The sequence below is a fragment of the Lissotriton helveticus genome, chromosome 8, assembly GCF_964261635.1.
Source record: "Lissotriton helveticus chromosome 8, aLisHel1.1, whole genome shotgun sequence".
Taxonomy (NCBI): Eukaryota; Metazoa; Chordata; class Amphibia; order Caudata; family Salamandridae; genus Lissotriton; species Lissotriton helveticus.
Window position 1 is genome coordinate 1,259,604,950 of NC_136069.1, and position 26,458 is coordinate 1,259,631,407.

The 26,458-nt window shown below is 47.6% G+C and overlaps 1 protein-coding gene across 1 annotated transcript in view; it reads left to right on the forward strand.

Annotated features, from left to right (window-relative positions):
• The window catches only part of ATP10A (ATPase phospholipid transporting 10A (putative)), an 828,689-nt gene that overhangs the window by 727,120 nt on the left and 75,111 nt on the right, over nucleotides 1-26,458 (forward strand). The window contains exons 13-14 of the mRNA XM_078658238.1: nucleotides 11,251-11,432; nucleotides 15,711-16,035. Of these exons, the coding sequence (XP_078514364.1) occupies nucleotides 11,251-11,432; nucleotides 15,711-16,035 (507 nt within the window). The remainder of the gene's footprint in view (nucleotides 1-11,250; nucleotides 11,433-15,710; nucleotides 16,036-26,458) is intronic.

Here is a 26,458-nt window from a genome sequence, read left to right on the forward strand (position 1 = left end):
AAAGCGCCATCCTACATAAAACTCTCCAGCACCTGCTCCAGCGACAACACTTTTCAACCCTAACACAGAAAGCACCTGCAACCAACAAAAACCCCCTTAAATTTCCCAACCTTGGAGAGAAGAAAAGAAAGAACCCCCCCCCCCATCCTAAGGGAGGGCGGGTGGGACAAAATTCTCCGAGCCCCCCGGCTGCTGGCTCCCTGTCCCATGAAATGGTGACCAGTGACCCAAAATGGCCGCTTATTAACCCTCCCAGCCCAAAAGGAGCCCAAAAACCGCCGCCCAGCCCAACCAGCCCAAAGTCCCTTCCTGTGTCCCATTTTATTCCTCCCCTCCCCTTCCTCCCGGTGCCCCAAAATCCCCGGGGGGGCGAGCCTCCATCAGGTCGGCCACCCCCCGCAAAGCCCCATTGGGGCCCATCGGGAGACGGGGAGGGGAAGAACCGACCGGACACAGGTGTAAGGTGTGATAAAGGCCGCTTTTATTGGAAAACAGGTGCATCCTGAAAACATACCCCAACCTTGGCCTTTGCCGTACAAAACTAGGCCTAACTAAATATACATATACCTGACCAATCCCCCCACCCCCACCCCTAAACAGTTCCCCGACAACATCATAAAAATCCTTATCAGTTACCCAAAACGCCTGCCTCAACTGTTTTAACATCTGCCATATATACACTCCCTCCCCTTCAACCAGTAAAGCTCCTTCCTCCTATCCTACCCCCCCCCCATTATAACTAGGGAAAAGCGCCACTCGAAGGCCCCCTACCGCTTTCGACCCCCCCCCTAGGACCCTTGCACCTTCGGATACCTTTGCACCCCTATTGCCCGATCCAATGCTTCCTTCAGTTGTACAATATAGAGCTCCATCCCGTATCTTGACAAATGTACCCCATCCTCCATAAAAAAGTAGACCGCCCCATACTTCAGTTCCGGATGCTCCATTCTACCTACCCCTTCCTTCTCACAAAAAGCCCTCATCTCCCTGTTAATCTTCCTCCTAGTCCTGTCAATAGCCCCTGTTCTCTCCGCTCCCCTCCAACATCTCCTAGGTATAAACTCCGACCAGATGACGTAACACCCTGCCCACTGCCTCTTGATCTCTAGTAAATCCCTCCTCATCTGCTTTACCAGTGCCAGTCCCTTACACTGAACCAGGTCGTTTTCCCCCAGATGAACCACCAAAACATCCGGGCACACCCCTCCCCGCACAACGTTATTCAACATCGGCACCAACTCGTGCCAACGCATGCCCCCTTTACCCCTCCAATGACACCTAAACAAATGCTCATCCAATTCAAGGTTAAGGTTCCTGTATTTTTCCCACTCAGCCTTCTCCGCTCTCTTTACAAAAGAATGGCTCACCACGTATATAGACACTGCTGCCGCTGTAGGCCCCGCCACCGCACCTGGAAAGAAACATATATAAGCAGCAAATCCAAAACCAGCTTAGTCCACCACTACCCCTCGCAACCTGACATACGTCTTATAACAGTCCGATTTCCATCGTCCCAACTGTTTAATTTCCTCCTTCCCCCAACCTTTCCTCGCCGCCCCGATGCGAAACAAAGTCTTTCCGATCCTCACCCATACACCGCAGGGCGTGCCGCAGGACCCATAACAACTGCGCAGCCGTCACTCGTCCCGCCTCTCTCCTGCCAAACACCTCCGCCCCAACCTGCACCCCTCCGTCCGCCAGCCGTCTCCCCCACTCCACCGGACACACCGCCTCTGTTCCCCCAGGACCCAGCAACACCCAAGTACCCCTCCCTCGCTGATCAGTCTTGGAACGTTGAAGCCGCACTGCGACCTCCCTGCCTCGGAACTCCACTTCCCCCCACGTCAGCCCCGCCCGCCCCTTCAAACCCACCAACTCCGACACCCGAAAGACCCCGAAATACATCCACGACATCAATGTGGAAAACCGCACCGTCTCCTCCCGATCTCTGCACACTACCGGTAAACAGCCTACCAGTCCTTCCAGCATCGCCTCTGTAATTGGCCGTCTCCTCCGCACCTGAGCCCCTCTCTCTCTCTCCCAACCCTCCAAAAGACGCCCTCCCAATTCACCCGCCGAGGGGGCATAACCCCACCAAAGCTTGCCCATGAACGCCAAACCTGCCAGTTTACCCGCAATTGTCACTCTCGCCAGACCTTTGTCCATTAACCCCAGCACGAATTGCACCACCTGCTCTTCCCGACGCCACTTGTCCCGCTGCCTTACCGCTCCAAAACGCAGAAACTCCAGCCAGGCCTGTTCGTAACTCCTCCACGTGGACGCTGCCATGGACGACCTCACCAATTGAACGACCCGCGCTCTCCCACCAACCACATCTCCTCCGGCACCTCCGTCTTGACCGCTGCCGCCTCCGTGGCTAGCCCATGGAACCTTTGCCACTGTTGACGAGACAAAGCATCCGCAATGTCATTGTCCACTCCCGGCACATGCTGAGCCCGAAACAAGATATTGTGTTCCAAGCACCTCAACACGAACACGCGCATCAGCTTTAGCACCTGGGGCTCCCTCGCAGACTGCCGGTTCACCACCTGCACCACCGACATATTGTCCACCTTGAACAACACGCGCCTGTGCGCCAACTCACTCGCCCACACTGTCACAGCCACCACCAGCGGGAACAATTCCAAGAAAGCAATGCTTCTCCCCCCCGCCTGCCACTGCTCCGGCCATTGTTCCGCGCACCACCGGCCCGCCCAGTAGAGTCCGAAACCTCCGACTCCCGCTGCATCCGATGACATCGTCACATCCCACTCCCACTCCTCCGGGGGCGCCATGGGAACACCGTTGAATCGTTCCAAAAAGGCCAACCACATGCACAGATCTTCTCTTGCGCCCACCGATAGCCGTACGTGATGGTGAGGCAGCGACTAACCGGACAAGGCCAATCCCAACCGCTGACAAAAGGTCCGCCCCGCTCGCACAACGCGGCACGCGAAATTCAAATGCCCCAGCAACACCTGCACCTCTCGCACCAACACCTTCCGCTTGGCCAACATGCCCTTCACCAAATCCATCATCGCCGACCGCTTGTCCTCCGGTAGGCGTGCTTCCATGGCCGCTGAGTCGAGCTCTATCCCGAGGAACGACAGCACCGTGCTGGGCCCCTGCGTCTTCTCTGGCGCCAAAGGCACCCCCAGGTAATCCATCAGGTCCGTAAAACTGCTCAGCTGCTGCTGGCAGTCCGTCGAACCGGGGCTGCCCACCAGGAAGAAGTCGTCCAGGTAATGCGTAATCGCCTCAGAGCCTGTGCGCCAGGAAAAAGCCCACTGCAAAAAAGAGCTGAAACGCTCAAACAAGGCACACGACACGGAGCACCCCATTGGAAGCGCTCTATCGACAAAAATGAACCCATCCAGCTGGATCCCCAGCAAATGATGATCAGTTGGGTGAACCGGAAGCAACCGAAATGCCGATTTTACATCGCATTTTGCCATGAGCGCCCCCCGACCCGCCGTCGTCACCAACTTCCTCGCAACGTCCACGGACGAGTAGGACACCGATGCCAAATCCGCCGAGATAAAGTCGTTCACCGACGCGCCCTCCGGCCATGAGAGATGTTGAATCAGGCGGAATTGACCTTGCTCTTTCTTTGGGACCACACCAATGGGTGAAATGATCAAATCTCTTAACGGCGCTACCTCGAAAGGTCCCACCATCCTCCCCTCTTTCACTTCCTTGAAGAGCTTCTCCCGGACGATACCCTTGTGTGCGTTCACGGACTTCAGGTTCTCCGCCCATCGAGCGATCCGCGGACCCTCGTGCCCCAACCGGAAACCCTCCCTGAAACCCCGACGCAGCACCGTCGCATCGTCCGCCCGCGGATACACCTCCAAGAAAGGTTCCAGCGGATCCAGCCTAACCGGTGTACGAGCCTTTTCCCATGGTACTCGCCCCCCCCTACCCCCTCCCCTCCCCCTGCCGGGCACGGGAGCCGGGAATTGACCCTGTGAGGGGCCTCCCCAAAACCCCCAGCATCGCGCCTCTGGGTGACGTTTTCCACAAGCGGAGCACTCATGCCGAAAGCGGCACGTCTGCCGGAGACAGGAACCCCTGTTAAAATCCCAGCATGTCCCAACGCCGGGACTGCTCCCGGCTCCCCCCGTCTCCACCCCCCCACGGGTGGGGCGGGCCGAAAAGGGGGGAGGAGCCAGCGGCAAGCCACTGGCCGTGTAGATAGTGCGGCCAAATTTCGCCCCACTCATCGTCTGCTGGTACAGGTCCGCGTCCAACTCCCCCCACTTAGCCTCCGGGTCGGACGCCATGCGCGCCCGGAACTCCTCATCGTAATGCGACCAAGCATTGCCCCCGTAGGTCACTTGCGCCCGCCGCACCACATACATGTATTTAAACAGCGCGACCGCCCTGTCCGGGTACTTCTCACAGTACACGCTCGCATAAATTAAGAAAGCCGCCGACCAATTCTCGATAGTAACCGGCACTTTCGGCCGCCTCGCCAATTCCTGCTCCTCCTCTTTCGACCCTTCCTTGGCCATCAATTCCCGGTGGAGCAACTTCAAAATCTCCACTTACTCCCCCTTCCATATCTTCTCCTTAGTTACCATCGACAAATGCGCCCCCAATGGCTTCGCTACCCCCATGTACGGCAGCTTCTTGACCGGAACCTCGCAGCTCTCCTTCGCCCCGGCGCCTGCCGCCGTCGACCCGCCAGCTGCCACGCCCGTCCCCGAACTTCCCGACGCCGCGCCATCCGCCTCCGTACACACCCCGGCATCCATCACATACCTACCCTTCACCAGTCTCACCTCATCACCACCCACAGCATCCGTCCCCACCGACACTTGGCAACTGCCATCCCTACTTCCACCCGCCTTGCCTCCATGAGGCGCGCCCAAGCCACTCCCCGACCCCGTACTGGTCTTACCTGGCGTCAAGGCTGGCGTCCGCACCGGATCCCGCCGCCTAACCATTTCAGCTGGGGGGGGCCGTCACTCGCGGCACCACTTGCCGGGGGCATTCCTGCAAAACACTGCCAACAACATTACTGACCTCTCCCCCGTCCTCCCGCAGCTCCCCCTCTTCCTCTGACTCCATCTCCGCACTCCCCTCTCCGACAGCAAAAACCCTTCCTGTGGACACCCTGCTTAGACCTGCCTTATCCCTACACTCCGTCATCAAAGTACCTAGGTCCACACTCACTCTCCTTCTACTCTCTTGGTGGTAAGCTGAGTAACCCGTCACATCGTTGCTCCATCCCCGTCCCCCGGCGGCCGGATCGACCCATCGGGAGGGGGGCGTCGGAGAGTTATGGCCCATCCATCGGTCGTCTGTCCACACCAGGTCCCTCGTTGCAGCGCGACCGCCCGTACTAGGCAGAGCCGGCCCATCCACTCAGCGGGGTGGAGCCGCATGCTGCTCACCCGAGCCCCTACCCCACTGCTCCTGCCAAGAGAAAAACGGGGAAGTCCAGCATGCCGGGGCAAAACCCTCTCCGCTACCTCCCCAGCCACCACTCCCCCCCGCCGCAGAATGCCCTCCTCGCCGCGCTGGATGCCCCCCCACCCACTCTCACCCCACCCCCAGCTCCCCGCCCCGCCCTGCCCCTCCCACGCGCCTCCCCTCGAACCCCCACAACCGCCCCATCCCAACGTCTCCCCCCCGCTGCCGCTCCACCTGCCCCGTGACCCCCCCGCCGAGCCCCCTCCCCCATCCACCGTCCGCCCCCAACCCTTGATGCATGCCCGGACCCCCGGTCGGCCCCCCACTGCCACCCCTCGCACCCCCTCCGTGCCGTGCACCCCGCCCCCCGCCCCGTGGGGAGCCCCCCCTACTGGGAGGCACAATGTCGTCATCTGCGGGGTCCTCCCCCCCCAGCTCACTCTCACCTCCATCTCCCTCCTCTTCCCCCCCCCTCCGACTCCTCAATCATGAGTGGCGATTCCCCCCCTGTCACTCCCTGCCCCCCTGCCTCCCCCTCCCCCATTGCCCCACCCCCAGGCCCCACTCCTTCTTCCCCCTCCGTCCCCCTCCGCCCCCTCCACCTGACCATGCACCCCTCCCTCTCCCTCACTCATCGCCTGTCCCCTTCCCACCCCCCCTCCCCTGGTGCAGCGCTTCGCCCCGCGCGCCGCCATTTCCCTACCTGTACCCCCTTCACCTCTCACAACCTCGACATTGGGCACCAGCGCTCCTCCCTGCACCCCCCCGCGCCCCCAGGCCATCCGCGCCTGTCACGAACTTCAAAGGCGCCTTCTTCCGGCCGCCGCGTTGTCGTCCCGGCCCCCCTCCCCTCTTTGCCGCCCCAGCCGCTCTCTGTCCGCCACCGCGCGCTGCTCTTTTCTGTGTTCCCGCCCCCTCCCCCTTGCGCGCACGTGATCTAGGCGGCTCGCAAGCCGCCGCGGCGCCATCTGCAGCGCGCCGCGGTGGCCTTACCCTGAGGTCGCTGCGGAGAAGGTCCGTCCTGCCTGCCTCACCGAGAAGGCGCAGCGCCTCACGAACCCGGGGATCCGACAGCGAGTCTGCCGCCATCTTCCAGGTACCTCGCCGTCAACCCGCCGCTTCCTCGCACCACAGCCCGTCACCTCGCACTGCAAACCGGCACCCAAGTCCTCGCGAACTTCCCCTAGCACCGCCGCTATCTCCAGACGCCCTAACAACCCGATTGCCCTCCACAAAACCGACACTAAAACAATACCAAGCCCAAAACTCTACAAAATTCTCCGAGCCCCCCCGGCTGCTGGGTCACTGTCCCATGAAATGATGACCAGTGACCCAAAATGGCCGCTTATTAACCCTCCCAGCCCAAAAGGAGCCCAAAAACCGCCGCCCAGCCCAACCAGCCCAAAGTCCCTTCCTGTGTCCCATTTTATTCCTCCCCTCCCCTTCCTCCCGGTGCCCCAAAATCCCCGGGGGGGCGAGCCTCCCTCCGGTCGGCCACCCCCCGCAAAGCCCCAATGGAAAGGACAAGGAGAGGAATCAACAGAACACAAACACGACTACCAAAAACATGTTTACTTCCTTCGTGACCCCTGATACAGGCCTGGGTGAGCAAGGGGGATCAAAGTTCAAGCCAGTGGTAATAGCTGCTACCCCCTGATCTTTAAATAGACGTCCATGCTTGTGGAGGATGGCTGTAAAGTCTACCTCTGTACTCAGCCTTCTGACAGTAGCAGTGTTTGCCGTACTCTAGCTCATTGTGAGATGGAGCAGTGGGACACTTGTGACCAAAATCAGAGCAACCAAGTGACATCATTTACATTTTTTTATTTTATATAGTTCGAGCCTGACCCGAAGGTATCAGAGCGCTTTACATGCGCACCAGTTGCAGTAGAGGCGGACACATTTATTTTGTTAAGCACGGGGAGATTAAGGCCCAGATGCATCAAGCAAAAAACAGGTCGCAAAGGGGCAGATTCTCAGAATCTGCCCCTTTGCAACCGGTATTTTTGCATTTGGGATGCATCATCCCAAATGCAAAAATCGCAAATTGAGAATTCGCTAAATCGCGATTATTTGCATTTAAGGAATCTCAAATTGAGATTCCTTAAATGCAAGGCATTAAAGTTAAAAAAATTAGCGATTTCGCTAATAGGGGGCGCAAATTACCATGAGTAATTTGCAAAAACTTTTTTTAACCCCTTCCATGCTTATGACAGAACGGTTCCGTCATGAGCGACGGTTGAGCTGTGCTCATGACAGAACCGTTCCGTCATCGTTCCATTGGCTCAATGGAACGTTCAGCACAGCGCAGGAATCTGCGCCGCGCTGAAGCGGTTAAAGTGCATTTTTTCAAAGTTTCATGTTGCGCACACACATGCCCTAAGGGCATATGTGTGCGCAACATATGTGGACAGATCAATTTCAGGGGTGCAACAGGGTGTCCTTTGGACACCCCTGTACCCTTGAAATCGCAATCTCATTTTGCGAATCGCTAATTGCGATTCGCAATTAAGGAATTTTAGGAAATTGCTATTTTTAAAGTGATTTCTTCTTGCATACCATTTTGCTACTTCTTATTAGCGATTCCTTATTTTTCGCTAATAAGGAATCGCAAAATGGATGCTTGATGCATCTGGGGGTAAGTGATTTGCCCAGAATCACAGCATGTTAAGCATCCCTGCCAAAACTCGAACCCAGTTTCCCAGCTTCGAGGTCGACCGCCCTAGCCGTTAGGCCGCATCAGTTATCAGCTTTAATCACTCTCACCCTTGTGGGCTGGACAGACCTAGTAATCGTATTACCCAAGCAGTTTTTTAGGTTCATCTCTGACATCAAAGACAACCACATGGGTTTCAAGGCAATCGAGAGTCAAATGGAACAGTGGAAGACTCTGAGAAAGATAAAATTATTGTAATGGGAAAATAGCGAGTTGTATTATGTTTATGAGACTTTAACATTTTACCAGCAGGTGAAGGAGAAGGCTCATCCCTTCAAGGAGCCCCTCGTCGCACTGTACCCATTTGGATGCTGGACAAACCAGCAGATATTCCCTCTCCACACAGAGCTCTACACTCCCCCGTCCCTCCTTCCTCTCCCCGTGTAATCTTATGGCTGCGCTTGCACTTCAAATCTTACCCTTCTCTGCAAATCACTCTCCCTACTTCTCTAGCCAGCTTGTGTCCTCTCCTGTATTTTGCACAAGATTGTGAAATCTCCTTTTTTGTGCAACACTCTGGCTTTGTGACTAAGTTTGCAGTTCACTTTCTTTACTTAAGTTTTTACCTAACTAACTCTGATGTAGCATCGATTGTACTACTAAATTTCGAACCTCAGAATTCCATGGTACACAAATATCAGGACAGAATGCTGAGGGACAAAGTATCAAAAGGTTTAGAGAAGTGTAGATTTAGAATTCCTAACTCTGCATCTGTGTACCTTGGCGTGCATATGCGGAGTTAAGCATAGAGAATCTAGACTTACTTACCTCTTGATAATATTTTTTAGGTATTTTGTCTTCAATATTGTATCCTGTTGATATTCTGTGGTCGATATTCAGGGTGCAGAAGTGTAGTATCCTATTCTTATACCTGAAATATTTATTTTAGCTGGTTTATAGGCTGTCCTTTTGGCAATTTTAAACTATGTTTTTGCCACAACGTGATCACAACACAAAAAATGCAGAACTTTATTTCAATGCTTCTATGTTAATCTAATACTTTCAGTCCTACGTAAATAATTACCAAGGAAACTCTGTGCGTTAATACACTTGCATAGCCTATTGTGCCTCAAGGTGGTCTCTTGTTGCATAAGAGGTGTGTAGCCTGACTAGCTGGCCCCTCTCATTGTTTCTCTTGCCATACTACTTTGACTTGTTTCCATTGCTGCCTGAAAGATTTTGTTTTTTATAGCGAGTGCATAGTAAAATCCTTTGTCACACCATTAAAAGATGCAAACAAATATTTGTATGTTAATCTTTGAGTGGCATCACACTTTATATCTGTGATGACTTAAGCAATGAGAATGCAAACACCACAACTGCATTTTTTGCTACCTGTGTTGTCAACTTTTTAAAAACTTTGAGTAGAACAATTTTAACTTCTTGAGGGGATATTCTACATCATTTTTCAGGATTAATTTTTTTTTTTCGCTAGGGATTTTATCCGATATTTTTAATCAGTGTATTAAGTTTTAAAGATGTGTTATCTAGTTCAGTGCCTTGTGTTAATGGGGTATTTTGAACCCGATTAATCGGATGTCTAAAGTGTAGTGCCTTGTGCCTGGTAGGTTTAATTTGTATTATATATGGTTCTAATTTTTGTAAATTATCTCTTCCTCATTATAGAATTAATACAATGCATATATTATTAGCTTTGATTTTAATTTAATGCCACAGATCTTTGAACTCTATTTTTATGACAAGGTTGTGTTAAATGTTATATTTTAATTATAGACCAGGCCTATATTAAGCATGACTATATAGTGATATTTTAAACCAGTTTTTTTTTATTTCACTGTCATTTTAATGTGTTATGTTGGACAGGTGTATTTTGAACTCCTTATGCTATAGCACTAATAAGTTCATTATTGAGTATTTTTGATCAATGCCAGATTACTTGTCCCTCTAGCCAGTCCCCACGACCTCACCAGGATAGCTTTTATTTCTGCTGAAGTCCCGTGAAAGGTTTACACACTTATAAATTTATATTTTCAAGGACACGAAAAGCAATAATTAGCTTGTTACACTTTTGGTCAAACTTCTGTTTGAAAACATGAGATTTATTTAACATTCGGAAAGTGTTTCAATCCTAGCCTTGTTTCTTTAAAGGAGTTATTTGGCAGAACTGATCCACCCAGTTATCCAGGCAGCGATAACATAGTGGCAGATATAAAGACCAACATGTCTTCCTTTTGTTAAAAACATGACTGAGACACGATTTATTCTTAGGCCTGGAGCATCAGGCATGCCAGTATTTACTTTGTTCTGGTCGAATCTGAGCACCATTTGTTACTTGTAGTAGCCTTAGTTTCATAAATATGTTTTGGAGGTGTCTACATATTAATGAGAAATAAGTGTACATGTTTTACCAGAGGGTGTACTGTGAAGTGACTTCAGACTGGAACGAATCTGTGGTCATTTAGGGATTATGTTTTTTTTCTGTCTTCATTCTTTTATTAGTATCCTTGGTAAAGCTTTATAGTATGTGGAGCAGATGAGTCTAGCATATCATCTAATGTCCTTACTGGTTTGTCTCTTTGTAGGAAGCTAGGGAGCTGCTGAGTATTTTCTTGAATTTTCTCCAGCAGAATGTCTGATCTTGGTGACATTAGCACAAAGGCTTATAATGATGCCTCTCGGAGAGTGGGCTATATCTGGAAAGTGGCATCTATATACATCTATCCACTGTACATCCTGCCACTCGGGAGCTCTCCTTGGATGGGCTGTTTGCATTACAATTACCAGTTTAGGATCACATTTCTGTACATCTGTTATACGATAAGTATTCAAGAGGGAAACACAATGTTATCGGCAGGGGTTCATCCAGCTTCAGGATGATCGGTTTCTCCATGAATGTGCCCTCCACATTTCCTTCTTCAGCATATGAAAAAAGGAGAAAACAGCTGTTCTTTTTCTAGTTGCACTTTTGAGATAAAATAAGTACAGCAGCATGTCATGCTTTAAAAAGCTCATCGGGTGTTGGGAATTATTACCCCTGTTACTATTGTATGGATATATTAGGCACAAACCTTTCTCAAAGCCCAAAGTACTTAATTTTAGGGCTGTAATTAGCATATATAACCAGTGTTCACTAATATGTGCGATTTTTCAATCAGGTGCAACTGGTATTGAAGATCGTTTACAAGATGGTGTCCCAGAAACCATAGCACGGCTTCGCCAGGCTGGGCTGCAGATATGGGTTCTGACTGGTGATAAGCAAGAAACAGCCATAAATGTTGGATATTCCTGCAAATTGCTGGAGCATGAGGAAATCATCACATTGAATGCGGAATCACTGGTAAGTTTGTAAGTAGCACAGATCCGTGGTAACATTTTAAAAAACTGCTGTTCATTATACTGTGGCCTGCTAGATATGGGCAGGTTTGTGGTAGACCAAGTAACCATATCCAATGCACCAGACTTGATTTAGACATTGCAGCATTGCATTTCTTATTGTGTGAATATTTCCAGGCTCATAACCAGTCCTACCTCCATGATTTTTAGCTGGTGATTGGTCTGGCTGATGAATGCCAATTTAAGCCTCAAATGCCCGACGCTACCAAGACGTCTTGCTAGTTGTAGCTGATTATATCTCTGAACACCTTTATCCCTTGATCTCCTCTGTGTTTTAGGACTGCTTGTGACGTCTTTCAATTCACCTCCAGTAATAGTCTCCTTTTCCTCTTGTTGATCTCAACCTATCATTACTGCCAGCTCCTGTTATGCTCTTTGTCTTATGAGATCCTCGCTGTGTTCTCTAACTATGTTTTTTCTGACTCTTGCCTTTGCACTCTGACCCCTCACTTTCCTACCCTTTTAGTATGCCAGGACATTTCCGTGGTACAGCCACACACCTAACAACTCTATTTTCTGATATTAATCATATGCTGATGCTCCTGTTGTGCTTTATCACCATACTCTGTACTTCGACTCTACTATGCTCGGATATGCACTGTAGACTTCCAGTGTGTGTGACCTTCCATTGCATTTTCATCTACCTCTTGCCTATTATTTGATCCCCTAACAGACTGGCACCTCTTGAATGTTGCATTGCTTATCTTCACTCTTATTCTTTTTCTTACTACTTGCATGTATGTGGTGCTGTGCTGAGAGCAATGCTACAAGGTGTCCTGTACCTAGATTAGCAAGCAGTACAACAAAACATGAGACAGTAATGGTAGTAGGAAGCTAAACATGATTATCAGCGAGGAATAACACAGCCAAATAATTTCAAGAATGGGCATCAATATGCTAGAATTGTGTCCCATGGGCAGATTGTCCTACCATTAGACATCTTCTTACTATTAAGTGGGATGGAATGAGGTTTTATTGATGGTTCACAAGAGGTGATTTTTGATTTAAACTTCGAAAGTTGACAGGGAGGTGATAGACCTTAGTTCCATAGAGAAGGTCCTTCTGGGCAGCAAAATGATGCAAGTAAGCAAGGTGGCATTCAGTGAGTAGTAGAGAGGTGGGTGTACAGTTTACAAAGTAGGAGCATCCTGAGACATCAGATGAACCAGAAGAGTGCTGTGCCTAACAAATGCAAACACAAGGAGATGATGGACGGAGCGCTGAAACTTTTCAGACACTCACCCCCAGTCACAGATATGGGTTAAATCCATCATCGTTCTTTAGCTCACTTCGCCACCCCAGTTCAGACTAAACTATATGCAAACCAGTCTTGACCCTGTGCCTCATGGGAAGAGTCCAGCCTGAACTGCCAAGCCATGTCTTCCCTGGACCAGAAACAAGGCTCCTGGGACTGGTTTCGGGCTAACAGCCCTCATTAGCCAGGCTAGCTTGAATCCAATGGCAAAGTGAGCAAGAGACCCACGCCTAGGCATACCCTGCCAACTTATGGCAAACACAAGGAGATGATGGACAGAGCGCTGAAACTTTTCAAACACTCACCCCCAGTCACGGATTGGGGTTGAATCATCATTGTTCTTTAGCTCACTTCACCACCCCAGTTCAGACACAACTATATGCAAATCAGTCTTGACCCTGTGCCTCATGGGAACAGTCCAGCCCGAACTGCCAAGCCGTGTCTTCCCTGGACCGGAAACAAGCATCCTGGGACCAGTTTCAGGCTAACAGCCCTCATCAATCAAGCTAGCTTGAATCCAGTGGCAAAGTGACCAAGGGACCCACGCCTGGGCATACCCCGCCAACTTAGGGCGAACAAAGCAAAGACAGGGAGATAATGGACGGAGTGCTGAAACCTTTCAGACACTCACCCCCAGTCACGGATCTGGGTTAAGCCCATCATCGTTCTTTAGCTCACTTCGCCACCCCTGTTCAGACACAACTATATGCAATCAGTCTTGACCCTGTGCCTCATGGGAACAGTCCAGCCCGAACTGCCAAGCCATGTCTTCCCTGGACCATAACCAAGCATCCTGGGACCGGTTTCGGGCTAACAGCCCTCATCAGCCAGGCTAACAAATGGACAGAGATAGTCAAATGTATAATGTTGGAATCAGTTCTTTCAAACATAGTAGGGTAATTTGAGGATATGGAAGAAGCAAAGTGATGGTCATAATGGACAGTAATGCAGACAGTCGAAATGTGAATGGGAGCTGTTGTGGCAGAGTTAAACTTGTCAGATGCTGGATTGTAGAAGATTTCAGTGGTTGTGCAGAAGAAAAGGTTAAGTCTGTTGAAGTTTAGCCATAGATTCAGGGTAATAATTGGAGATGTGTGATGACTGTTTTTGAAGAAAATAATGGAGCATACTAAGGTATTTTTATGTGTTGCTTTTTTACGATTAGGCACAGGAAGTGTTCGTCAAGCAGACAATAGAATGAGTTTATAGCAGAAGTGGTGTGGCTAAAGATGCAATTGAGTGCTATTCCCATAAATCACCAATTCTTATCCAGAAAAGTTATTCTGGTCATGGCTGACAAGCTGTAAAAAATCTCTTCTTTCTCAGCTTTGATACCAAGAAAAGACAGCAGTAGTAGGGTTCTGCTAGGTGACAGAGATTGCCGTGCAGGGCTCTCCAACAAAGCCCAGTTTTGCGTACTTCTTAAGTGAAGGCAAAGGTTTATTGATGTTTACCCCTGTCCTAGTGCAGAAATGAATTAAGTACAATAAATCTAAATGGAAGAAGAGGTTTTCGTGAAATTGTCATCTCCTTGAGACAAGCAAAAGTAGGTGCAGCCTGTGCCTGGTGCATTTTGCCTGTACATATTCATCTATGAATATTATTGAATGCTTTATTGATTTCACTTCTGAGTTTTAAAGGAGATTCTCACTGATGACATACAGATTATATTAAGATTGTGGTCATGCTAACAGAGCTTCGCAATGACCTCAATATACGACTGGGGCTCAATAATGCCACCATTCTGATTATAAGATATGTCTCTCCACTAAGTATTAGAAATTCCCGCTACAACTCTGTAACTGAAGCTCCGCTTCCTGACTGATGACATAGAGGATCCCATACATAGCCCCCTCCCGCCCAACACACATGACTGGCATAATAAAGAAAGTCTGTCATACCTCTCACCACAAGATGGAGGACAATAACTCCAGTCCTCCTGGCAGCCCTCCTTGTCTCTAACTGATATAATGTGTGTCACCATACGTTATCAACCAATTCACTACCTTATCCCTCATATTCAGCTGGAGAGCAATAGGATCTATGAAAGGACCTATGGAACCTTGCTGGCAAGCGAAGGGAACAAATAGCAGTTACTCTAACTATCATTTAATACTAACCAGACAAGCTTACGAATAATGGAGAGATCTGCCACACTCCGCCGGTTACCATAGTACTCTTAACATAATCCACCCTTGCAGTTCCCAAATATTCACATACCCTGACTACCAGTATCCTATAATGTCAGTGATAAACGAATGAATATAAAGCTGGGCATCTTCTTACTTGATGTCTCATAATGGCACTCATATCAAAGAGGTCTGTAACAGAGTCTATCCATGCACATCTCGGATTGTATTCCTTCTTACCTTCTGGCATTTCATAACATTCCAGATTAGACAAACTATTGCCACAGCCTTCATCGGTCTTGAATCGAGAAAATAAAACAAGAATTAGCAACACATTAAAGGGACCTTCAAAGCAAATTAGATCCGCCAGCACACAGCACACGACATACTATAACAACTCTATCTCGCATTACCTCATCTGCCACACCTAGAAGTGCATTATATCACAAAGGGGAGAAGGAAAAGTCTGTGACCCTCTCAACTTCCTTGCTTTCAACATCAAAAAATCAATTAAGGGGGAAAGGATCACTTGTCCACCTAGAAGTTCCCCATAGCATGATAACCGCACCCCTCTGGATAGCTCCCATAACATAGAAGCACTTCCCACATAGGCGTCAGCAAAGACAACACACTTCAACTACACACTCCACCAAGTATAGCATGCTTTCCGCATGGATATGGGCTTCAAGTGCTACACAGAGGGGTAGTAAGCACTATTCACACAACACAATAAAGTACAGTATTGCTGGGATATTGTGAGCAATAGCTCTCGCAGTTGGGAGACGTGCTTTCATCCTCCATTTTCTTACAGAGTATTAATATTTGTCTTTTGTTTCAGGATGCCTGTTCTGCTTTGATTGAACAGTGTCTGCACTATGTGCAGTCCAAGTTTCCAGGTGTATCAAAACAAGCAACTAAACACGTGCAATGCAGTTTTGCCTCTCGCCTTCAACGCTTGTCTCCATCTTCAAATCAAGCGAGTCTGAGTTTAGTGATTGATGGAAAAACGCTTGCCTACGCGCTGGACAGAAGTTTGGAGGATTCGTTCCTGTCACTTGCCAGGAAGTGCCGGTCTGTGCTCTGCTGTCGTTCTACTCCACTCCAGAAGAGCATGGTGGTGAAGCTGATCCGCAGCAAGCTGAAGGCGATGACCTTGGCAATAGGCAAGTCGGTCAATTACATCTGGATGTCTTATTCTGTCTGACAACTTAGTGGCATGAGAGTTGGCATATTAACCAGACCTCCAAGTCCTGAATATTGTTCTCTTCTCATTATGTAGGTTGTGTTATTTTCGAAGGACACTTCTTTTTGTTCCATCGAAGCCCACACTGGGTGAGGAAGCATTTAGCATGCATAGGTTTTTTCGTGAGTTGTGTCTGTCTTTGTGCTGAGTAGTTCACCAGGCTAATAATAGTAGATGACAGCGTCACACCCCTTCATGTCACCTCACATTTTTATGGCATGTGTGTGCATTAATTTTGGGTTTATTCACAAAAAATGGTGGTATGTTCATCTGTAGTGTCCAGTTCAACTATTGCAATATTAGAATGTGCCTGAAATTCCCCATAAAAATATATGTTTTTTTGTTTATGATTTGAAAAGTATGCATGGTTCAGCATGGAATGAATCTCGAGGTATCACGCACTGGCAGACATAAATACACAAAAGCATCACTCCTTCACAATCCATCCATTTCTCAACCAGTTGACACACGTTTCTTCCATTCTAATGGTCAAGTCATTGCAAGTTTACTGATTCTTTCCAGTTACACTGCAGGTTTTACATAGTTAAAGTCATCTTTATGAAAGTAATTTTTACATTTTGTAACAATTCAAACAGGGATGTTGTTGCTTGAAAATGAAATATCTTGAAAAAACAAGAGGCGTTTTTGCAGAACAGAAACAGTTTGTTTAATTAAACAATTCGGCCTGAGTACTGTCTCAATTTACAATCAGGCTAACACAGACATTGAATGTAATAAAATGTTTCCCGTGATCCTTTTTTGTAAGGAATTTGTACCCCTGTCTTTGGAGCCATAAATTAAGGTTTTGGATGAGGAATCCAGGTGGGCCTCGACCTTGTGTGGACACAATGCAGCCAGTGGGCAACGTGTTCAGATGTCCGGCACAGGGATCGTGTGATCACTACGTGCAATGTGTGTGCTGTGTCTTGATTGGTTAAGTGTTCCTAACTTAAATTGGCATCTGACTTTATGGTGCTTTGGGAACGCACATACCCCTCCGGCAATGTGTTCTTTATTGGGGCCTATCGCTCTGGACCATTGTGGTGTCACGGCGCCTATCTGTGGGAACAATCTGGGATTTTCTTTTTGCACATTTGTATTCTGGCTGTGTGGTACCCCACCTGTGACCTGTCAATAAGTAACCTCGGGCCTGGGCATCGGGGCCTTCCTAACCATGTATTTCTGAGTTGGGGTTGATGCGGAGTTCACAACGGGCACATTTGTCGTTAAAGATGAGAGTTCATATTTATACATGAATGTTTCGTTATTTATATTGACGTCGCCTTTCTCAATATTAACAATGTTGCATCGAAAATCTACCCTGTTCTATTATTTATGTACAGTGGAACTGACAAACAAAAATATTAATGATCGTTTAGATGTAAATTCTTAAGTGGAGGTGATCTGGGATATCTGTTATATGAATCTATGTTTAGAAAACATTACAAATGATAGAAAGTGGGATATTTTAAAAAAGAGCGCATATTTCTAAGCACTGAATGCCCACACAGTTTCATATGTCCCATACTTCAGCCCCTTACATTGCTATGGAAATACACTGGGATTTTATAAATCTTCAATAGTGGCCTGAGATAGCCACCTCCCACTGGCTGCAGAAGGCTACATTATGAACCAATTACACTTAACAGTTTTGCTCTGCACAAGGCGATGTTGAGCACCCAAGACCCAGAGGTAGAGAAGGTAACCCCCAGATAGAAAAAAGTGCCTGTGCTACTCAGGTGATTGGTTCCAATAGAGTGGATGGCGAGCCGTTTGTGTTTTGGGACGCACACCATAATGTGTGATTTTATGAAGTTAGTGCGTAAATCTAGAGTGGCTATGAAGTCCACAAATGCAAGCACCAGGAGACGTATTCCCCTTCGGTGTGCATGCCATAAGCACTGTGTCATTCGCATACAAGAGAGTAGGTAACGGCATACCTTTGATTTTGGGTACATCCCGTGTAACAGTGTGTAAAAATGGGTGAAGTTCATTGATAATTAAGATAAATAAAAGAGAGACCAAGATGCACCCTTGTCTCACCCCTGATGCATATTTATATCCCTGGATACCTCCTCTTGTCCGCTGATCCTGATTCTTGCCTTCATGTTCAGTGTGTAAGTATGCAAAAAAGTGCACTAAAACTTAATTCATCTCATGCAAGATAAGCATATGCCAAAGCTTGCTACTCTTAACACAATCGAATGCTGAGGATAGGTCCATAACTGCCAGATAAAGAGAGGGTTGCTTGCCAAGAGTGTATTTCCCGAGTGTAAATTCAGATTTAGACACTGCTCCGATTGTTCCCAGTTTGTTTCCAAACCATACTGATGTGAATATAGGACCAACTCTGCTTGAATCTATTCCTTGATTCTGTTGTGTAAAACCCTCCCCAGGATTTTAAATGTGTTACGCCCAAAGAGATCGATCTATAAGAACCAGGATGGGATCGATCACCTTTTTAAAAAATAGGTACTATGATAGATGTGGACCAAGACAAAGGCAGCAGGAGTTAGCCAGATTATTAAAAAGTTTGTTAACAAAGGTGCCCAAACATCAGTGTTACATTTTATGTGATCAATTGGGACAACGTTGTGGTTCGGGACCTTACCACTAACTCTTAGGTTAATTGCATCCTCTACTTCACCTAGGATTACCATTTCAATTTTAGGGAGCTAGAACTTGATGGAATGGCGACTAGACAGCAACAAAAATAGCTTTTTATTCACTGTAAATTAAACCTTCTCTACTTGTTGGATACCACAACTTGCATGGATTCATCTTTAATCAGACAGAAGTGATAACATATTATAAATCAACTAAATAAATTAGGATTGCCTTTGTCTACCTAATATACCTCATTTAGCAGTTGTCGATTTTAAAAATCAAGATGGCATTCAGTATCAATCCTATAATGTCCAATAGTGTGCAGATTTTTTTGTACCTTCCTAATGCCCTCATTATGGTAGATATTTGCGTTAGAATGCTTATATGCTTCATAGTTGACATTTTTTCCATATCCACATTAATCCCGAAATTCTCTTTCTAATGGGCACCAATCCTTCTGCTTCAGTGCATCATTATCAAGTATCATCGAAAATACTACTTAGCAGTTCTGTTGAAACAAATGTTTTCCTTTTCCCAAAAGTATCTCATTCTTTAGTTCCTTAATTAGTTCTCTTTACAGATATTTCATTTGTGTTTTACCTATAGAAGCCGGTTGTTGTCTTGACTTGCTTTGGATTTGATTTTGTGGCTCCTGAGGCTTTATTACATGCAGGGCGAACTATCCATGTTTGCACCACAGCGGACCTTCAAACTTGTGCACTGTACGCAAACAGGGAAAGTACATCCCAATATGATGAATGCGCTGCCCTCAAGGCAGCGACTAACTTGCGTGTGGGCACTGCATTCAGGTTAAATATGGGCCAGCTGCTTCTAAGCCACTCTGTGTTTCACTGTACTGGCGGCAACCCACCTGCACTTTTAAGAGGGGAAAGAGTTCCCCTTTCAGACAGGTGCGGTGAGTGACTGCACCCGCCTGCCTGGGGGTATCACCTCCAGAAGACTGCAATTATTGGGTGCACTGACATTGGGGCACCTTTTTGTGGTGCACTGTCAGTGTGCCTTCTGACAGCTTCTTTGCCATTACGCCCATGTCCATAATACATCGTGGGCGCTGAGGTAAAGAGATTCTCTTTTGTATGGGCCCACACCCCCATGCAAATGAGGGAAGGGATATCACTGGTACTACATGTGTGCCAGCGCTATCTGTATTACAGAAAGGGTCGCACAAGCATCTGCTGCCTCTTCTGTAATACCACCGTGCCCCAGGGGTGCACACAGCAGGCACACATTCCCGTTGCGCCACCCAGGGCACTTTCTATAATACAGCCCATGGTATCCCCTTTGCTATCTCTGCGCAGACACAGATCGCCTACCGCTGTCCATCACATTTTTCTGCTCTCTTAGGTATCATCTGGGACTAGCCAAATCATTGATGATTTGTGCTAGAGCTTTGTCACTTTTCAAACTTGTTTATTAACAAGTTTTTCTTGGTACTTCAAAACGTTTGTGATCAGTGAAATCGGTGGTGCAGCCTCATGGGGAGACGTGCCATTTTTATTACAATTAACAATGTGGCATTTTCACCCTTACTCTAGCTGTTCAGTTATCCAGCTAATCTTTCACAAAATGCTCAATGTGTGTCCTTCCATAGCTATCCAGTATAACCACCAACATAAATTAAGTCTTTGGGTCTTCTGCACTCTCCACTCTTTGCTCTACCATTTTATATTTGGTCCTCTCTTTTTCGTTTTATTGTCAACTTCCTGCTTGCCTTTTCCTATATTTTCATTTTTCTGTACTTCTATTCTGAATTCATTCTGTTACGTCTAACACTACTGAAACTACCATCCCTTCTGATATGCATTTATTGTGCTGCATTGCGTACACTTGTCTGCAGTAGAACTATCCTCTACCTTAGATATCTGAGCAGTTGTCTCTGAAATGTTACTTTATCCTTGCGACTCAGTTTTCTAATTTGCATACTTGTCTGCCATACATTGTAGGGATACCTGTGGTGGTTTTCCATTGCCCATTCTGTCAAGTGTTACTCCCATTGACTTCTGTCCCGTATATGACTTCAGCTCATCAACTCTCTCAGCGCATCTGCTTGTTTGCTCCACTCGTGGCTGGTCCTGCAAATCAGTAGTGGGGTGGAGGGCGCTGGGGGGAATAAAAAAAAAAATCATTTACCTGTTGGCTAATCGGCTAGCTGGCCCGCCTCCCCTTCTCTTCAGTCCTCTTCCTGGCTTCTGCTTGAACAGGAAGCAGGATAGGCTCCCCTGAGGCAATCACAATGCTGCAATGCAGTGTTGTGATTGGTAAGCATCCCGGTTCCCCAAAGCCAATCACAACACTACAATGCAGCGTTGTGATTGGTCTGAGTGCCATTGGTCTGAGCGCCATAGTTTGGCACTCAGATGGGGAATGGAAGCCTGGGCATGTTCTGCAGCCTGGGTGCAGGCCATGCTAGGTGCACATGAATGTTTGGCAGGTCCCAGAGAGCAGGCAAAATATCCAAATATTCAGGCACACTTATGATGGTACCAATTCCTATCCTCTGCACATGCTCAAGTCAAGTGTGATTTTTTTTTTTAAACAGATCAGCGTATAAAGAAAATTAAAAGAGTGATCCATTTGCTTTTTCTTTATTCTTTTAATCCACAATGCCCAACCAACACGTATTTCGTCGAGAGGGGTTGACGCCATGACTTCTTCAGAGCTGTCAGGCTCCTTAGTTCCTAGTTTACATATCCTCTCTGCCGATTCTATTTCCGACCCGGCTGGTCATTAAGTATAAAGATTTCTACTGTGTCCAGGGATTCACTACAATATTGCTTAAAGTAAACTCTTTTAATAAGGATCGGTGTTAACCCCGTAATGGGTCGATTTCCAGTTTGAGAATTGCCGCTATTGAAATTCCATTCCAAGACTGTCTTTAGCGAGTGCGCTGTTTTTCAGTATCCCGTGTCCAGAGTTTGCGTACTCAAAAGCAGTCAAAAGCAGATGTCATTCACAGATCAATACAGCGTGTGTCTATGGTGACTAGGGTTTCAGTCATTACTCAAAGTCATGTAACAAGTGTGCCCTAATGCACCCTAAGGTGATCCTAGAATGAGAGGTGAAGCTCTACATCGCCGAACATAAAGGAGGTCATAATAAAAGAATAAGTCCTGCTCCAAGTCTCAGTGCAACCAGCAGTCTCAAGGCTGTTCCTGTGAAAAGTTGACCTTCTGTTTGATGTTTTCAGTTAAGTACAAGTCGAAAATCCACCTTAAGTGCAAGGAAGCTAAGCTGAACTTCAAGCCATCCCACCCATTGAACTCTGCAGCATGGTAAACGGGTGTCAACATATGGATATCTGGCACGCAGCAGATCATGGAATGCCCCTAATTCCCAGCGCCGTCTTCTATCCTGCAGCACATAGCGGCCTTCAAAACTCCATGTTGCAAGTATTTCAGTCTCAGCTGGTTCCCTCTGGTGTGCCTTCAAATCCCACAGTGTCACAAAAATCACCAGTTAAACTTCTGCTGATGGGCTGTCTCCTGACACAACTGACCAGGCCTGGACTGATGCCTGTTGAGACCTCTACCTGCCCCAATGTCCATGCCGGTTCCTTCCATGCTAGATTGGACACCGGCTCCATTGGCGCTAGTTTTAGATCTAGGACCACTGTTGGTTCTCCCATTCTCAACTGTTGTAGACCCGATGCAGGTCTATTTTGTTCTACGAGATTACAAAAGCACAGCCAGTTCTTATGCAACCAGACTCTAATCCTCTATTCTAGTAGTACCAAAGGCTTGAGGTTCTAATTGAGGTAAAGACCTACTTTTTCTAGTGATACTGTTGATGATAAGGCGGCAGAAAGTTTACTACCCTCTCATTACTTTAATGAACTTATATTTGAACCTACAAAATGCCACTGGGCTAATTACATCTGCTGAGAAAAAACTATTCGTCCCACCGATGCCCACAGTAGCAGAAAATGCCACTTTTGAAGGGCAGCAGAAGTCCTAAACTTACAATTGCCTTCCATGGAGACCAATCCAAATTTACCAACTGAAATTCTCCAGTCTGTGCCAGTAGTATCCCGACCACTCTTTTCATTGATGAGGGCCTGGGCTGAGCCATGTTCTGGACTTCCAGTTAGTTGACCTGTGGCTGGGCGGCATAGACCACCCCCTGGTGATGTGGATTTACTGGCTCAACACCATGCACCTAAATCCTTGTAGTTCAGGCTTCAATTAATACGGGCAACTAGAATTATTTTCCTTCCACTGCTCTGGATTGGGAGTCAAGTTCTCCTCAGCTAGCTTGGCCCCCAGATATCTCAGTGCAGCTTTTATTTCAGGTAGGTACATTCATGCTTTGTGGGGCATGGCTAGCAAGATATTGACTGTCATTCCAGATGACTGCTTGGCCCTGTTGGCCCAAACAATACAAGATAGCATGGACATGGCTAAATATGTTCTGTGTGCTAGCATGGACACAACAACTTGCATAGGGAGAGCTGTTGGCACCATTGTCATGCTTAGAAGGCACGTCTGGATGAGATCATCCAGGTTTTCGGGAGATATGCAAGGGTCCATGACAGATATTCATCTTTATTGGTCCTGGTTCGTGAGAAGGCTGATTTGGTGCTCCAAGGGTTTAACAGTAGCTGAGCCAGAGCATGATCTTTTTTGGCCTATTATATCATGCCAAGACGCTTCACCAATGGTGCTTAAAATTCTGAGGCTAGTCAGAGGCCTGGCTTACAGACAATGCCAGCCCTCTCAACAAGTATTACATCAACATCCTTACAAAGCAGAGGATGCAGCAGTGGCCAAGGACACTCGCATCAGCATGGACAGCAGTGCTCCAACTCTTCCTTCCCTGCTGAACCTCAGAACCAGCTAGTAGGAGGCAGTATACATTATTTTCTCCCCAGCTGGAGATCCTTCACTCCAGACAGGTTGATCTTGCAGATTAATAAAGGAGCAAAACCCTTTTTTCATCTCCGCCCTGTGCCATCTTCTTCCCACATCAGAGCAACTTTCAGAGGATCACTTTGCAATCATGATGCAAGAAGTCATGCTACTCATGTACAAGGGTGCCTTCAGCCGGGTGATGGATTTGGAGAGAGGAGAGGGGTGCTCACTACTTCCTTGTGCCAAAGAAAGATGAAGACCTCTGGCCTGTATTGGCGTTTGTGAGGAAAGAGATTCCAAATGCTCACTCTGTCTCAGATTCTGTCCATTCTAACACTAGGAGACTTAATGGTGTTCCAGGACGTGCAGAACATGAATCTTCATTTACTCATCCTGAAGTCACACAGGTGTTCTTTGTGGGTCTCAATGGGTGGAAATACTTTTTAATTTTCTCTGCTTCCCTTCAAGCTTGACTCAGCCCTTCAGGTGTTTGCAAAAGTGATGGCAGTGGTTGCTGCCCAATGTTGGAGGTCGGAAATACATGTATTCCTGTACCTCAACGACTGGCTGCTCAAGGCAGGCCCCCCATTTGTAAGCCACCTCTTGATAATGGTCTGATATCTTTGGAGTTTTCAATCAACGAGCCATTGTTCCACCTGTGCCCCATGCAGAGGGTGCCCTTCACTGGTGCTGTCCTGGGCATGATGGGGTTCAAGGCCCTATCCATCACTGCAGCGAGTCAGGCCATTCAGAATATTATTCTGATGTTTTGGGCCCAGTCCTAGGTCTTGAGGAGGATGTCTCTGAGGCTTCTTGATCTCCAAGCCTTGTGCATCCTCCTCTCCCTGAACACCAAGTGGCATATGCAGATCCTGCAGAGGAACCTCAGGTTTCAACGGGCCCAACATCAGGACCACGTTTTAAATTTCATCAAACCCTCACAGGAGATGGCTCAGGATCTTCTTTGGTGGCAGACCAATGCCAGTGTGACCTGTGACAGGCCACTTTGTCTTCCTCCAATGTACTTCATTGTTATCACATCTGCCCCACACCAACCTTTCGGAGCTTTGGGCAATCCATCTCACTTTCAAAGCCTTCCTGCCTCCCATCAATGGGAGACTGGTGCAGGTCCTCATAGACAACACATTTGCCGTGTGGTGCTGCTACAAGTAGGGCAGAGTTTGGTCCAGTTCCTGTGCCAAATAGTCCTATGCCTATGGAACTAGCTGGATCGAAATAACATCTTTCTGGGAGGCAACCTTCTGGCAGGATCTCTGAAAGCCCGACCAGGCAAGCAGATTTCGGGGTTCACCTTTCCAACCTTATTGTCCATTGCGCACTCGGCAACTCTAACAACATAATTCTGGGCGACCTCAAACTAAGATGGAACGAAACAAAAAACCTGCTCATTCAAACCCTAAACAACCTACAACTAGAAAGCAATCTGACCCAACACTGCTCAGAAGAAACTCATCATAGAGGAGCAATCCTCGACGCAATTATAGCCGAAAGCAATGCAGTCTCCATCGACCACATCCTCCCCGTTGACTGGTTCTTTTTCACATCAACCATGCGATCTTGTCCAGTCTAATCCCCAAGCAAGACCCCCCCAAATGGGTCAGGAACACAGCCCTGATCCCTCGAGCTGACCTAGAAGAAATAATTAGTTTGCTGCTTCCCAACACCACTGACCACCTCTCAACTACTGAACTCACCTCTCTCTACAACTCCAATTTGACTCACATGCTGGATCACCTTGCCCCCATGAAACTAAAAAAATCCAGGAACATTCCCTCCAGATCATGGTTCTCCTCTGACATCAATGATGAAAGAAGACAGCTAAGAGCCGCAGAAAGAATCTGGAGGACCAATCCAGCCCTCCATCGTGATCAACTCCAAGTAGCCCGCAGGATGTACAAAAAGCACATTAAGAACAAAAAGACAGCTTTCTTCTGCTCTGAGCTAGATACCGCAAAAAACGTCCCAAAGAGCTTTTCAATATGATCAGGAATCAAACCTCTAAACCTATACCCTCCTCAACACAAGCATCCAAAGAACGATGCAACAACTTCGCCATCTTTTTTAATGACAAAATCTCCAAGCTAGATCTCTCACTTGGCTCAAATCTCATCCCCTTCACCGAGATCAAATCGACCAAAACTCTTGTTAGCACCTCCTTGAACCCCCCAAAACATTGGTCCTCCTTCATTCCCATCCAGGAAGCAGAGATAGTCAAACTAATATCCAGTGCTAAACCCGCATCCCACCCCTTGGATCAGCTGCCCCCTCAGCTGGCCAAAGACCTGAAACTCGTCCTAGCCCCGCTTTGGTGCAGGATCATTAATAGCTCACTGAACTCTTGAATCGTACCTGACTGCCTCAAAGTAGGCCAAGTCACGCCACTGCTGAAAAAACCAGGGCTAGACACTGAAGATCTGAATAACTTCAGATCTGTATCGAACCTACCTCTTTACTTCCTCAGTTGACCTTACACTTGGATAACATCAATCTCCTAGATCCCCATCAATCGGGCTTTAGAAAAGGCTGCAGTACCGAATCCGTAATCCTCAATGTCATAGACGATCTACTCAAGTCACTTGACTCGGATCAATGCTGCCTTCTCATCCTCCTAGATTTATCAACCGCATTCGATACAGTTGACCACAAATTGCACATCAAGGTTCCACAAGAAAGGGCCGTTCTTCAGGAGACGGTCCTCCACTGGTTCTCTTCCTTTCTTCACAACCGCTCACAAAAAATACAAATTTAAAACTTCGAGTACGATATCCACCCCGTTAGCAGGGGTGTTCAACAAGGGTCAGTGCTCTCCCCTCAGTTTTTCAACATTTAAATTGAACCCCTCACCAC